Source organism: Thermothelomyces thermophilus, chromosome 3 (assembly GCF_000226095.1).
Source record: "Thermothelomyces thermophilus ATCC 42464 chromosome 3, complete sequence".
NCBI classification, from domain to species: domain Eukaryota; kingdom Fungi; phylum Ascomycota; class Sordariomycetes; order Sordariales; family Chaetomiaceae; genus Thermothelomyces; species Thermothelomyces thermophilus.
Window position 1 is genome coordinate 1,878,372 of NC_016474.1, and position 14,625 is coordinate 1,892,996.

At 55.3% G+C, this 14,625-nt stretch overlaps 3 protein-coding genes across 3 annotated transcripts; all 3 read left to right on the top strand.

Moving 5' to 3' along the window:
* The first annotated feature begins 505 nt into the window (after positions 1-505).
* MYCTH_2304143 (uncharacterized protein) lies at positions 506-7,102 on the top strand. The gene is made up of 2 exons (XM_003662886.1): positions 506-662; positions 986-7,102. The coding sequence occupies exon 2, from the start codon at positions 1,016-1,018 to the stop codon at positions 6,500-6,502; it is 5,487 nt and encodes a 1,828-aa protein (XP_003662934.1). The 5' UTR covers positions 506-662; positions 986-1,015; the 3' UTR covers positions 6,503-7,102.
* A 774-nt stretch (positions 7,103-7,876) lies between these two features.
* MYCTH_2304147 (uncharacterized protein) lies at positions 7,877-10,174 on the top strand. The gene is made up of 2 exons (XM_003662887.1): positions 7,877-8,317; positions 8,408-10,174. Exons 1-2 carry the CDS (start codon positions 8,092-8,094, stop codon positions 9,961-9,963), a joined length of 1,782 nt encoding a protein of 593 aa, XP_003662935.1. The 5' UTR covers positions 7,877-8,091; the 3' UTR covers positions 9,964-10,174.
* An 859-nt stretch (positions 10,175-11,033) lies between these two features.
* MYCTH_2304154 (uncharacterized protein) lies at positions 11,034-14,443 on the top strand. Its single transcript, XM_003662888.1, has 7 exons — positions 11,034-11,642; positions 11,915-12,712; positions 12,787-12,960; positions 13,029-13,315; positions 13,375-13,731; positions 13,806-13,978; positions 14,046-14,443. Exons 1-7 carry the CDS (start codon positions 11,512-11,514, stop codon positions 14,277-14,279), a joined length of 2,154 nt encoding a protein of 717 aa, XP_003662936.1. The 5' UTR covers positions 11,034-11,511; the 3' UTR covers positions 14,280-14,443.
* Positions 14,444-14,625: the final 182 nt, after the last annotated feature.

Here is a 14,625-nt window from a genome sequence, read left to right on the forward strand (position 1 = left end):
TTCTCTACAATGATTCGCGAAGAGTAAAAAAAGACTAGGAAAACCAAACCAAAATTTCTAGCTTTATAAGGAACTACAGGTAGCTTCTCGCTCAAACCATTGCTTTGTTGTTCGGTCCCAGCACGCTGACTCTAAACATAGAGCACAGTACAAGGAGTAACTACACATCAGGTATCGCACTGTCGAGCCCGAACTTCCCTAGCGCCTTTCATCAGCTGAACACGCGTTGGAAAGAACGGAGCACATACTTCGACGCGATTGTCACTGACCGACTAGGTATTACCAGTAGTTCATTGATGCAGCGACGCCAACTGCGAACTTGAGCACTTAACCTTCCCCCGCCCATATTTTCGAGGTTTTTGAGATCGCTCTTGTTCCCGCCGCTTTGGATTTGCGCCGCAGAGCGGCTGCAAAGCTTAATAGGTTCGCTCAGATGCTGGCTTAGATTCAAGCGACCCTTCCCTCGTTTGCCATGGATATTTTAGATTGACGAGGTTTGCCGACAGTCAGTTTACCAGACTCGGTTCTGAAGCCTCTGCGCTTTTACTGCTGAAGGGGCACCGAGCAGAACATTCATAATACCAAGACTAAACTTCTTCCTGGCTGCTAACAGCCGCAGGATGAGAGGAGCGCCGAGCGAAAACATCACCTTCTCTATGCCTGTAAGTCGCCTACTGATCAATTTAGCCCTTTCGCCTCAAGATTTGAGCTCGCGATTGTTAAATTCAACGGCATTAACCCGTGCCCCCCACCACTTCCTCCCCTCCATGCCTGAACTGTCTCCCACTATTTCCATACGCTCAACCATTTGCGAACCCAGTCACCCATTCCCTCCCCCCTTCCCCCCCCCCCCCCCCGCTTTTCAACGGGCGCGCGGCGGCACTACTCTCGCGCGCGCTCTTGCACCGAGTGGCTTTGACTTTAGTTTGCAATCCCATTCTTGGGGATTCTGTCGTCATACAAGCCTCTGTTGCTGATTCCACAGCTGCCCAAGGAAACTTGATCACCAATCAGCATGGCAGGGGACGATCAGAGCGATCCTTTTCTCTGGGAAGAGGATAGGGTGGTGCAAGAACTTTGCACCGCGAACCGATCATGGAAAGCGCCTGCTGCAAAGCGATTGCCAGATCCTGTGGCCCTTGAAGCGAAACTTCGTGAGTGCGGAGTCGATGGCCAATCGCTTCTGACATACGAGGACGAATTCGGCTTTGACCAACTGTGGGCTGCCCTGGGAGTCAAAAAGCTGCCTCATCAACTCTCACTCAAAGATGCCATCACCCAACTGAGAAGGCGTAGCAAGAAATATCGGGAATGGAAAGCTCAGCAACTAGCTGCCAGTCAACTGCTTGACGAGGAGGAACATGACTCTGCAGTCAAGTCACATCCTTACGAGCCAGCTGATCTGGAGCATGTCGGTCAAGCCGCGCCTGTTTCCCAACCAGACCACGACAACGCCACTCCTCACCCCGGGGCACCTGTGCCGGGTTTGGCAATCCCCTTTCAGGGCGTCCTGTCTCCGACTCTATCGGCCTCCGTCGATCGTGACTTACCCACTTCTCAAGTTCTGCAAACTGCGCAGGAGAACACGGAGGAGCCTCCTAGCAAGAAGAGGAGAATCGCGCCCACGAATATATCCAACAACACCACGGGTAATAGCGCCTTCGCCATCATTCCAACCGAGGGGGACGTGGTTCTGAGAGCGGACCTTCTCTCAAGAGATCCAGTAGAAACTATCCTACAAGAGGACGAATCTTCTGGTTTTCTAGGCCCTGGCATTCTGCGGCCGGCACAGCTCTTCGAGCCAGAATTGTTGGATGCCGCAGATCTAGCCGAACAGGACTTTGTACTGCTGCCGAGACAACTTCCTGCAGGACGGCGCATCCAGGTTTCGGCCGCAATGAAGCGATTTCTTCGGGCAAGCCTCGCAGATCGCCTGAGAATGAGCGCTCACGGTCGTGAAGAAGAGTCGGAATACGGGCCATCCGATGATGAGAGTGTCGATTCCGAGACGTGGCGAGAGTACCAACAAGAAGAAGCAGAGCGGGCGGCGATGGAAGCGGGCAAAGATGCGGACAATGAGCGGCTTCTCAGTAAAGAGGAAGTGGCCGAGGCGGTTCGCACTGCAATACAAGAGCTGGAGACCCGATGGCTGATCGAGAAGAAGCCCAAATACGACCTCAAAGCTCTCAAAACATGGCAGGACGCCCGCCGCAACCCCAACCGCGTGGCCTTCATAGAGTCGGCGAAGAGAGAGTTGGACCACTTCGCCAGTCGCATCGCGCTCTACTCCAAACACATCGTTGACCAGCCTTGGACCGTCAAGAATGATGTCCAGCGCAAGGCCTCTGGCATTTTAGAGGCAAGCGTTTTTGACAAGAAGCGCCAGGCTTGGCTCATCGACGTAGTCGAGAGCCCTGTCCGGCCCCCAAAACCATCCACCCTTCCTCGTCCAACGCCTAAGCGCGCGGAGCCATCGGTAGTTGTTGATGACGAAGAGGTCTTAACGAGCGACTCGGATGATTTGGGCTCGTTTATAGAAAATGATGACGACATCGCTCCTATTATCCATGAAGAGATGGACATTGATTCTGAGCCTCCCGAACAACAGGTTCCTGCCACAGCAAGCTCAGATAGTACTGCTACTGGCTCTCCTGGTAGCAGAGCGGGCGCTAGGTCTTCGGCAGCCCGAGTATTATCCTCGGAGCAACAAGCCAACAACGATTTGACATCCACTGTCCCCGCGCCCAGAAAGGCCAAATCCGAGCCGCTCTCAGTGCCAGCAACTCCGCACCGAACCAGGATTTCAGCTCCCGAAATCATTGAGATTGAATCATCCCCATCCCCGACCAAGCAACTCCTCGAAGTCCCGGGGCTCGATGATTTGGACAGCCTCGAGAAAATTGGCGAGATTGGGATCGAGTACTGGCAAAAGAATGAAGATCCCAAACGGCTCGTAGTGGCGGTGCTGTGTGACTGGTCTGACACGAAAAGGAAAATGGTCTACGAGGTGATCAAGGACCACGATCACCCTGAAATATGGGCGAAGTACATTGCTCCGGTTCTCGATACTCGAGAGGACCTCTCTTCAGCAGCAGCCGGCTTGGAGACATTCTTGATCTGTCGCCTCTTCGATGCCTACGTGAGCAAGAGCGCTAAGCGATCTTTCAGCTCAGTTCTGAGGACCATCACCTGTAATAGAATTAAGCGTGAAGGAAACTTGTTTGCCAGTTTCTGCGCACTGCTCAGAAGGATTCTCCCGATCTTTCTACGCCTTGTTCCGCAGACGCCGACTCAAGGAGTCCCACAGACACCAAGAAATCGAGAGCAGAGGAGTCAGACGCCGGCTGAGGCGCAGGAATCTCCGGACAACCCCAGCGCTTCAGAGGAATCTTCGTCAGATGATCACACCGTTCCGTCGACTAAGAAGCGACGGCGGGTCAAGCGTCGCGACGCACAGGCGGCGAAAGTTCGGTCCGACGTACTCAAGCGCAACGAGGAGCTTGCCAGACGCACGCGTGAGCTGCGTGAGCGACTCGCCCAGCAGGGACCCGACTCGAACAAGCATACGCGCCTCATTGTCAACGAGACTAAAGAATCCGATGACCAGGCGTTGATCTACATCAACGATCACATCGGTAGCAAGATCAAGGATCACCAGATTGAGGGCGTGAGGTTCATGTGGAACCAGCTTGTCGTCGAGTCGAGTGTCCGGCAAGGCTGCTTGCTCGCACACACCATGGGCCTCGGGAAGACGATGCAGGTGATTACCCTTTTAGTGGTCATTGCCGAGTCGTCGGCATCGCCTGATGAATCTGTGCGCTCCCAAATCCCGGAGGATCTGCGGGAATCGAAAACACTCATCCTCTGTCCCCCGAGCTTGCTGGACAATTGGCACGAAGAAATCCACATGTGGGCGCCCAACGGCATCCTAGGTCCTGTTTATAAAATGGACTCGGTGATACCCGCTTCTGAGCGTATGGAGATGATTCAGGCTTGGGCTTCTTCTGGTGGGATCTTGATCCTCGGCTACAGCATGTTCACCACTCTTGTCAAAGGTACAGAGGGGGCAGGGAAGCTGTTGCTGGAGACTCCGAACATCGTTGTCGGAGATGAGGCGCATTACATGAAGAACCCGGGGTCGCAGAGACATCAGGCCACTGCAAACTTCAGAACAATGAGTCGAATCGCCATGACCGGGTCGCCTCTTACCAACAACGTCATGGACTACTACGCCATGATCAATTGGGTAGCCCCCAACTATTTGGCCGACATTGCTGAGTTCAGAGAGAGATATTCAAACCCCATCAAAGAAGGTCTGTATGCTGACAGTGAGCCTTCCAAAAAGAGGAAGGCCCGCAAGATGCTACATGTCCTGAAAGCGACCGTGGATCCAAAGGTTCATCGAAGGGACATCGAGGTACTGCTGAACGAGCTCCCGAAAAAGAAAGAGTTCATCATTACCTTACCTTTGACAAAGGCCCAGAAGCGGCTTTACAGGAGGTACATCGAGTGCGTGATGGAGCCCAACAAGCAATTAATGACTGGCCAAGCAAAGGCTTGGAGTCTCGTCGCCAAACTGGGTCTTGTCCTAGCTCATCCCATCATTTTCAAGACCGTTGCGGAATCCCAAAAGGCCGAAGCTCGGAAGGCAACAGCAGGCGGCTACAAAGCTCAGTCACCCAGTTCGTCGTCGACAACGTCAGCCACTGAGCAAGACGATGAGGACAACATTGAGCTGCCGCAGGACGTTCTGAGTCAGCTGCTTACCACCGTTGCGTTACGCGATATTGAGGATTACGCCCTGTCTAACAAGATTCTTGTCCTCCTCCGGATATTGGACGAGTGCAAGAAAGTGGGGGACAAAGTTCTGGTCTTCTCGCAAAGCATCCCGACCCTCAATTACATTGAAACCATTTTCAAGAGGCAAAGGGTGGTCTACCAGCGGCTTGATGGCGCCACGCCCATGTCGAAACGGCAAGACCTGGTCAAGAAGTTCAACACGGACTCGGAGACCCGAGTTTACTTAATCTCAACCAGGGCTGGAGGCGTTGGCCTCAACATGTATGGCGCCAATCGAGTGGTCATATTTGACTTCAGGTACACTCCGGCCGAGGAGCAGCAGGCGATTGGCAGAGCTTACCGCCTCGGCCAAACGAAGCCGGTCTACGTCTATTGGCTTACCATTGGAGGCACCTTTGAGGACACCATTCACAACAATGCGGTGTTCAAAACGCAACTAGCGTCCAGGGTGGTAGACAAGAAGAACCCGGACCCATGGTCATCACGTTTTTCTGAATATTTCATGATGCCCCGGGAGGTAGAGCAGGAAGATCTGTCTGGAAGTCTCGGCCAAGACAAGGTTCTGGATGCACTTGTTCAATGCGAGCAAACTGGCAAGCTGATCCGTAAAATCACGTCTACCGAAACTTTTGAACGAGAGGAGACGTATGAGCTTACCCCGGAGGAACAGCAGGAAGCGGAAAAGGACATTGAGATGGAGCGGCTTCGGCTCCAGAATCCAGAGGAGTTCAGACGCAGAGAGCAAGAACGGTTGCTACAGTCGAGGGGCATGCTTGGGATGCAGTCACAGCCGCCGCCTGACTCCTACCAACCGCGCCCTACCGACGGTGAGTCTCCATCAATGTCTTCCGACACAGACAGCCGGAGCAATAGGATCGTGAAGATCAAAGTGCCGGAACACTTGAGGAAAACGCGGAACTCGGAGCCACCAGTCACCAACGTGGTTTCTGATGTTATGTCTGCTCAAGCTCAACGCAACCCTTCGTCTTGTCAAAAGGTTGACAGCCATCACCAACAGCAAGTACTGACTCTGGCTTCTGCAGCTACGGTCAACCGTCCTATTCCAACTACAACCCAGCAGGCTTCTCACGTGGCTATCGCATCCGAACAAACGGTGTCTGTTCATGAGAACCCACCTTCTACGCACCCAACTTCAGCGGCAAGCACGACCGCCCCAGATACGGTATTGACGCAGGATTCCAAGGCAGCGCCGCAACCTATTCTTGCCGCCGGATCACACTTCAAAGTTCAGCAGGCTCCGCCGCCGCCGGTACCGACGAGTGAACCACCGCTTGTTGGCAACCTGGGCACACCATCTCCCACACCTACAGCGGTCTCAGAGGTCGATTTCCCGGACCTTCTGACCGTTCACAGCACCCTTTGCCAGGAAGGCCGCCATGTGCGACACCATCCTAGCGATGTAATAAGCAGGGTGCAAGCCGTGTGGGTTCGAGAGAAGATCGAGAAGTTGCCGATGATGGACAAGATTCAAAACGTCAAGAGGTTCTCACGGAACCCGCGGTTTGCGGAAGCAATGCTCTCCGGGTATATGGATCCCGAACAACTTGCGTCAATGACGAGACTGGAGATGGATGAGATATCGACCACACTCAACAGCTTATCAGAAGCGGAGTTCAGACAGCGAGTATGGACAACCAAAGCCGACCTCAACGTATGCAACACCGACACCAAGAGTGCTTGAAAGCTGTTTTTTGTTTTCTCCTTCCCTTGGCAGAGCAAACTGACGTGGTCATGCGCAATAGCAACTGCGAGCAGAATCGTCGATGAAGACGAAGGCGGAGAGGCATAGTACGGGACGGTTGAGTGAGGGGAAGAACAGGGGCAACCGAGGGTTCTTGCGCTTCATCGGCTCCGGGCCGGACCAAGAAGATCCTGTCACCCCGCAGCAGCGCCGGGGTGGGCTGAAACCCGGAGATTCAGCCGAATCACCTCATATTATCGACTAACCGAAGTATTTTCTCCTTGCCTCATTCTTTTCTCGTTACGGCTATTCCCGAGATACCCTTACATTTGCATCCTATGCTTGTTCATTACGCGGGGGTCTGGTTGGCGCAGTTCGTGGGGTGTTCGCGGTGAGCAAGTGGCGGTCACTACCTCAAGTAAACCAGGCTTCGGGTAAAAATATTTTTGGGGTTTAAAGGAAGGAGGAGGGTGGAAGCAGGGGGAAAAAGGGCCAATGATCTTTGTGTGCTTCGCGACTTCATGAATATTAATATTAGGGCAAAAAACTAAGCATTGTTGGGCGTGGCATGAAGGAGTGGAAGAGAAGTGTGAGTTTGAGGGGGAGCCGGTCGGATACCCGCCCGTGCGCAAAAAAAAAAGAAAAAAAAAAGAAAAAAAAGAAAAAAAAAGAAAAAAAAGAAAGAAAAAACCCGCGATTTTTTCGAATCACTTGCTGCACTTGCTGCTTCTGGAGCCATCAGGTGACTGCGCGGGGGCATATCCTGGGTTTGTCGTGCGTACCAAGTAATCCGTACACGGGAAGGTTTGAGCGGAAATCTAAGAAGTGGTTCGATGCACGCTCGAGTCAATGACTTGCAAATGCAACGTCGGCCTCGGCGGCCCTGAAAAACGTGGCTCAATCCAGGGTGCCAGTCGGTCGAAGGTCTCCGATACCGCGGGGTCCCGGCTAGTGACTACGGAGCGGGAAGTTCCAAGTGACTTGGGGTCGCTGTGGGGGGAGGCTAGAGATCGCACCCAATAGGGAGAGGCGAATTGGCCAGAGCGTAAAATGGCCGGAATCTCATTGAAGAGAACAGATCCCGAGACGCCGAGTCGAGATGCCAAGTATCCACCACAGTGGGCCGGATGCACAAGATGGCAACCGAGATCGTTTCGACTTTCGGCTTCGTGTTCTATTTTCCTTCTCCTTCTCACCAAACCCGTCTCAATTGTTTTCTGCTCATCCTGTTGCCGCCAGTGCGTTCCGTGCTTGTGTGCTACTGGGATTCTTCCTTTGAGCAACTATCCCGCTTCTCCAGAAAACGGGGTCTTTTTCCTATCTTAAAATCGCCACTTTCGTGGGAAAGATTTGATCTACCCCCGCCCCCGCTGTTCAACATCTCTTGACGAAACCCTTGGTCAACCTCCCTGTTTGGCATCGCACCGCATTCACGTCGGTTCCCGAGACATCGCAATTCGACCGGCATCATGGACTCTGTTCTGCGTCAGTCCAAGGCGGTGTGTCCTTTCATGAAGAAGGCCACTGCCGCGGGGCTTCGCGCCATGTCGACAGCCACCCCTTCCAACGTGTCCCCCGGCGGCGGCGCCATGTCTAAGTTGCAGGTTCTCGCTCGCCGCTGCCCCGTGATGGGAAAGGCCATGGCAATCCAGTCCGCTCGCATCGGACACGCCGCTGGCTTCTCCACCGTCGCTGCCAAGTCTGGCGTGTCCACTTTCCACGGCCATGAGAAGACTAGCAAGGCGAAGCTGCACACCAGCCGCTCCCAGGAGGCTCAGGCCGTTGACGCGTCGGTCTTCACCGGTCATGAGAAGGGTTAGTTTTGATGCCTTGCACCTTGCAGAGTCCTTCTCGAACAATCACCACGAAGAGCTCCGGTTGCTGATTATCGCTTAAACTACACAGTCCAGCTACCTCCCCGCCTTCCGAACAAGCAGCACGTCGGCGCTAGCCCGGCTGTCGCCACGCGCCCCAGCGCCTCGAGCACTCGTGCAGGCAAATTCGACTATGAGGGTTTCTACAGCCGCGAACTGGAGAAGAAGCACAAGGACAAGTCGTACCGCTACTTCAACAACATCAATCGTCTTGCCAAGGAGTTTCCCCGTGCGCACATGGCTAGCAAAGATGAGAAGGTCACTGTCTGGTGCGCCAACGACTACCTAGGCATGGGCCGCAATCCGCACGTCCTAAAGGCGATGCACGAGACTCTCGACGAATACGGCGCCGGCGCCGGCGGCACGCGCAACATCTCGGGCCACAACCAGCATGCGGTTGACCTGGAGCGGACAATTGCAAAGCTCCATGCGCAGGAAGCCGCACTGGTCTTCAGCTCGTGTTACGTGGCCAACGATGCCACTTTGGCCACGCTGGGGAGTAAGATGCCCGACTGTGTCATCCTGTCGGACAGCCTGAACCATGCCTCCATGATTCAGGGTATCCGCCACTCGGGCGCGAGAAAGATCATCTTCAAGCACAACGACGTGCAGGACCTGGAGGAGAAGTTGGCTTCTCTCCCGCTTCACATTCCCAAGATCATCGCTTTTGAGTCGGTCTACAGCATGTGCGGCTCGGTTGGCCCCATCGAGGAGATATGCGACCTCGCCGACAAGTACGGCGCCATCACTTTCCTTGACGAAGTCCACGCTGTCGGCATGTACGGCCCGCACGGAGCGGGCGTGGCAGAGCACCTTGACTATGAGGCGCACCTTCAGGGACGGCCCGCCGGTACCATCATGGAACGCATCGACATCATTACGGGCACCCTCGGCAAGGCCTATGGCTGCGTTGGTGGTTACATCGCCGGCAGCGCCAAGCTCGTCGACACCGTGCGCTCCCTCGCACCGGGCTTCATTTTCACCACTTCTCTCCCTCCCGCCGTCATGGCCGGTGCGCGGGTGGCCATCGAATATCAGATGCAACACCAGGGCGATCGGCGCCTGCAGCAACTGCACACGCGCGCCGTCAAGGAGGCGCTCCAGGAGCGCGACATTCCTGTGATCCCTAACCCGAGCCACATCATCCCCATCCTCGTCGGCAATGCCGAGCTCGCCAAGCAGGCTAGCGACAAGCTCCTGCACGAACACGGCATCTACGTGCAGAGCATCAACTATCCCACCGTACCCGTCGGCCAGGAGCGCCTGCGCATCACCCCAACCCCGGGTCATACCAAAGAGTTCCGCGAGGAGCTGGTAAACGCGATCGAGACCATCTGGTCCGAGCTTGGCATCAAGCGCACCAGCGACTGGGCGGCCGAAGGCGGCTTCATCGGTGTGGGCGTTCCGGGTGCCGCTCCCCCGGAACCGCTCTGGACCGACGAGCAGCTGGGCATCGCTGAGGCGGCACGCACGCTGCTGCAGACTGCCGAGGCGGAGCAGAAGGCTTCCCCGTTGACGGGCGGCTTCACGGAGAGACTGCTCGAGAGGGAGATGCAGAGCCTGAGGAGCGCTAGCGTTTCTGCTTAAGGGCCCCTTGAGTCTGCCATCGGTCCTCTCGACCAGAGGGCACACACACTCTCTCTTCCCTTCTCTGCCCGGTCTATCTCATCCGGAGCGCCCTTGCTGCTTTGCGCCTAGGGGGAGCTCATCCGACCCGTCTGTCTTGTCTGTCGCTACCTGAAGCCATCTGGTGTATGCGTGTACGCATGTGCCCTTGAGTTAAAGACCAGAGACGTGAAACACGTTCTTTGGAGCGAGCGAGCAGCATAAAAAAAAGGGCATTTTGTGCAATAGCGATTTTGTGGTTCTGGATTAAAATATATGGTGCTGTACCTCGTGTCTAATGAAGACATAGTGGTCGGCCTCTTGCTTTCATTGTCTCACCGCCCAAGTCCCTAGCCGTCTTTGCCTGGGAAGGTAGCGGAGGATGCATCTTTTCCCGCGTAAAGATGCTTATTTGCGAACAGTTCCTCCTAAAAGGAATACAAAACTTTGGCTGGCCCTGTCATATCGAGAGGCCAACGTCCCATACATCGAGCGTACTCCTTGCTCGCTCCTTGGAGAGTTTATTCTGTTGTTGTGCATTTGTGCATGGACTTGAACCTCAACACGCTGCTAGCCTTTTCGCAGTCCCACGAAGGCCGCGGTCTGATCGCCCTCGGCTAGGATCAAGATCCCTCAGGACCGCAGCGACCGTTGCAAATAAGCACAGCCACTAATGTAACTGCTCCGTAAAAAGCTTGACTACGAGTAATCCGTACACTTGGTCCCGCTGATCTCACCACCCCATTGTTGTCCAATAGCATCTGAACTTAAACAAATCGCCGTTACTGCGTACGTCGCTTTCCAAACGCCACATGCGCCCCACAGGAACGGAGCCGGAGCGAACAAATCAACTCCGACGGAGCCAAGAGCTGCCTGCCGCGCCGACCCAAATCTGTGTGCGTTCCGCCTAGCCCCGGATCAGGGGCCCAGCCATCTTGGCCGCTCGTGTGAGACAGGCGCAGCACACCCGCCCAATGCGCGGCCTGGCCAAATCGGTTTCCAGTTTGCACACTTATTGTTATGGTCAAAAAAAAAAGGGGGGGGGGGGGGGGGGGGAAAGAGGAAGCCCCATGTATTTGTCTTCTAAGGCAGGATGACGACGACTCCTGCTGCGCGCACACTCTACATTAGTTTGGGGGATTTGCCAGGTGCCAGGTCTCTCGGGATAAGTGTCCCGTCTGTCTCTCTTCGTTGTCTGTCCGTTGGTACGGATAGCACTCGTGTGTAAGTGAAGTTATTCAAATGGGACGGACAAGTGCGGAATACCCTCGAGTTTTCTCCTCTTTCCCTCCTCCTCCGTTTAAGGTCCTGCGGAACCGGAGATATCTCTTCTGCGCCACCTAGTTAGTTCTCTTCGGGGGTTGTTGTGTTATCTCATACACCGCTGCGCGCGCCTCCCGAGGCTCGTCCGTTTCGAGAGCCCGACTCCGCTCGCGGGTGATTTCCCTATCCGCGCACCACCATCCCGTGCGAGTCGACTCGCGACCCGGCACTACGGCACTGCAATCGGCCTGGAGAGTCTGTGGCGACATGGCTTTGTGGGTTGATGCACCAGTCGCCGGAACCGCCAAAGCCCCAAGAGGCCCGAGAGCTTGTACGACCTGCGCAAAGGCAAAGAGCAGGTGTATTGCAGGGCCGAAGGGGCAGGAGAAGTGTGAGAGGTATGTGCCAAGGCTTTTTTTTTTTTGTTGGAAAAAAAAAAAGGGGGGTTTCCCGGTACTTCTTGAGAGTGCCTTTTTGTGTCTCTTCCCAGCACAGCGGGGGAGTGCTTCCACCCGCCGGGCCAACCGGGGGGGAAGCTCGTGGCTCCGGCAGAGTGTGTCCTCCGAGTATGCCAAGAAGTGCTTCCCCAACTAATAGCACCCCTTATTCGAACTTCCAAGGACCGAACAGCGCACTCTTCGAGGAGTGGCCGCGCTAACGTAATCTTAAGGTGCCACCGGCTCGGGAAGCCATGCTCTTCACAGACTCCGGCCCCGGCGCGGAAGCGAAAAAGGCCGAGGACCACCCGGGTAGCAGAACTCGAGCGGCGCCTCGAGGACCTCACCGCCCTCATCGAGTCCGTCCAGCGGCAGGGCCCAGCAGCCCCGAGCCCGCCGGACTTGGACCAACATAGTGCCCCTTCTCGTTCCCCGAACCGCTGGGCTGACCGCGTGCACCATCTGCGGCCGCTTGATCTAGCCGAAACCGGCGACTCAATTCGCACCTTTCGCCAAAACTGCTGGGAGAACCCGCTTGGACACATATTTCCGAACCACTCCATATTCGGTGACGACCTAGAACACCAACAATCCCCAGCAAGCGGCGTGGTTCCGCCGGCAGCCGCCGCTGTTCTGCCTCGGCCTTCGTCCGGGTATCCATCGGCTCAGACGACAGCAGCAAGCTCTATTGGCTCCTCTACCCACCAGCAACCGCACCCACGGTCGTCTGAGCAACACCGGAGCTGTCCATGGCCACAGGATGACGAGGCGGAAGCCTTCCTGCGAGTGTACCGCGAACACTTGAACCATTTGTTCCCTTTTGTCATTGTTCCGCCGCACCTGTCGTCGGCTGAGTTGTGGAAACAGAGGCCATTCCTCTGGAAAGTGGTCATGATGGGAGCGTGCCGGTCTGACGGGCGACGGCAAGCTGCGCTGGGGAACGAATTGTTGAGGGAGGTCACCGAGACTGCATTTATGCGGCCGCGGAAGAATCTCGATCTGCTACAGGGCTTGCAGATGCTGATTGCTTGGTTGGTCTCCCTCTTGTCAGCCAACTGATGAGGCTGTTGGCAAATGGCGAACTATTTACTCTGACTTTGTTTAGGTACCATTATAATCTCGACAGCTTCCAGATGATGAACCTCCTGTTTCTCACAATGTCAATAACGACAAGCCTGGGTGCCGTCGAAACGAAAGAGATCCCAGACAAAGAAGGATACAGCTCGGAGAGCCTGGAGCAAATGCGTGCGTTTGCCGGGACTTACTATCTCGTGACTGTGTAAGTCCAGTCTTTGCCATCTCTGAGGTTGGGACCAGACACTCAAACTCCAACGTTTCGTTTTGTAGAACCTTCACCACCAACAAGCGCCCGGACGCACTCATGAACAACGCAAACGCCGCATATCTAGCGACGTGCTGCCGGGCTCTCCTGAGCCAGATGGAGTACCCCACTGACGAGCTCGTCGTTCACCTCGTCCGCGCACAGAAGCTGTTGCAGGGCATTTCGCAAGGTTTCGCTCAGCGCAAGGCTGCGCCAAACGAGAAGCGAGTGCCACAGGTACACTTCATTCATGGCTTGCGAGAACGTATCCGAGGAGTTGCCTCTGCGCTGCCGCCCCATATCAGGGCCAACCGTGCGTATTGCCCGCCCCTTCCGATGAATTGAGCTTCTGGTGTTAAATGCCTGCTGCAGCGACGTTAAGAGGCCACTTCCTCGTAGCCGAAATCCTGATCTATGAAAACAGCCTGGAGGAGCTCTACCATTGTCCGTTTCTCCGCCAGTCACGCGAGGCGGGACCGATACCTTTCTCGCCCGCGCGGAGGACCGAGGATGTCTCGGAGCGAGTTGCTATGTTATGGGACTGTGCCCATCTCGTACACGCTTTCCTGGAAAACCGTCTTCCGGATGAGAAGACCAATAAGTTCCCACGTGTTGTCTGCCCAACCTCACCGGACCTGACCTACGTCTTCTTGACAATGATCAAGCTGGCGACGGTACAGGTTCCGGGGTGGGACTTGGCGAGGGCGAGAAAAGAGATGCAAGTTGATGGTAAGAACGAGGATCACACTAGGCTCCTCTTCCGGGGTTTCCGAGCTAACCTGCCGCCTTATGCGTGGTCCTAGAGTTCATGGCTCGATTATTGAAGCGAATGGAGCACGCAGCAGAGAATCGAAAGAGCGAGACGAAAGGAGGATTGGCCGACGGCCAGCCAGAGCACGGGCAGGGAGACGACGAGTCCGAGGACCCCTTTGCCAAACTAGCGCGTAAGGTCCGCAACGTGAGGGACCTTCTCCGTGTAAGTCTCAAGGCCTTTTCTGGCTGCGAAAGCAGCAGGCGACTCACTTAAGAACTCCTTCCAACAGGTCCTCGAGTATCACGACGACTACGCCACCTCGCAGGTAGTACGGGTCTACGATCCGGCGCCCATGACGCTGGTCGACGCAACCCAGGACCTGATGCAGGATCTTGGAGGCGGTCTGTGGCCTGACCCGACCAGCGGCACGCCCGATTGGGATACGTCTGCGGTTGGTGAGGCAATCGACTGGGTCGCCATCTTCAACAACTACACCATGACGGAGTCCTTTAATATGGCGTGAAACAGGAAGCAAACGGAGGCAGTGCACTCCGTCCCTAAGGTAGATCCGGGCGCCGAGCCCTCGGGCAGGGACCAATGCGTGGTAGTTAGTTTCAAAAGAACCGAGAAATTGCGATACAATCCAAATCTGTGACTGCTGCCAGATTTTGATGTTTTCAAGTGATGATTCAAGCAGAGATGCCTGGGATTCAATTCGGAAACTTGCAACGCGCACTCTTGCCCCTTTTGAGAGGCCGATGTTCGGCGGAGAAAGAGGCGCGGGATTTTACGGGTTCAGAGCCTAGGAAGTCACGATCGCGGGGCCGGTGGACTGATCCTCCAAACCATGATACAACTAATCCATAGTC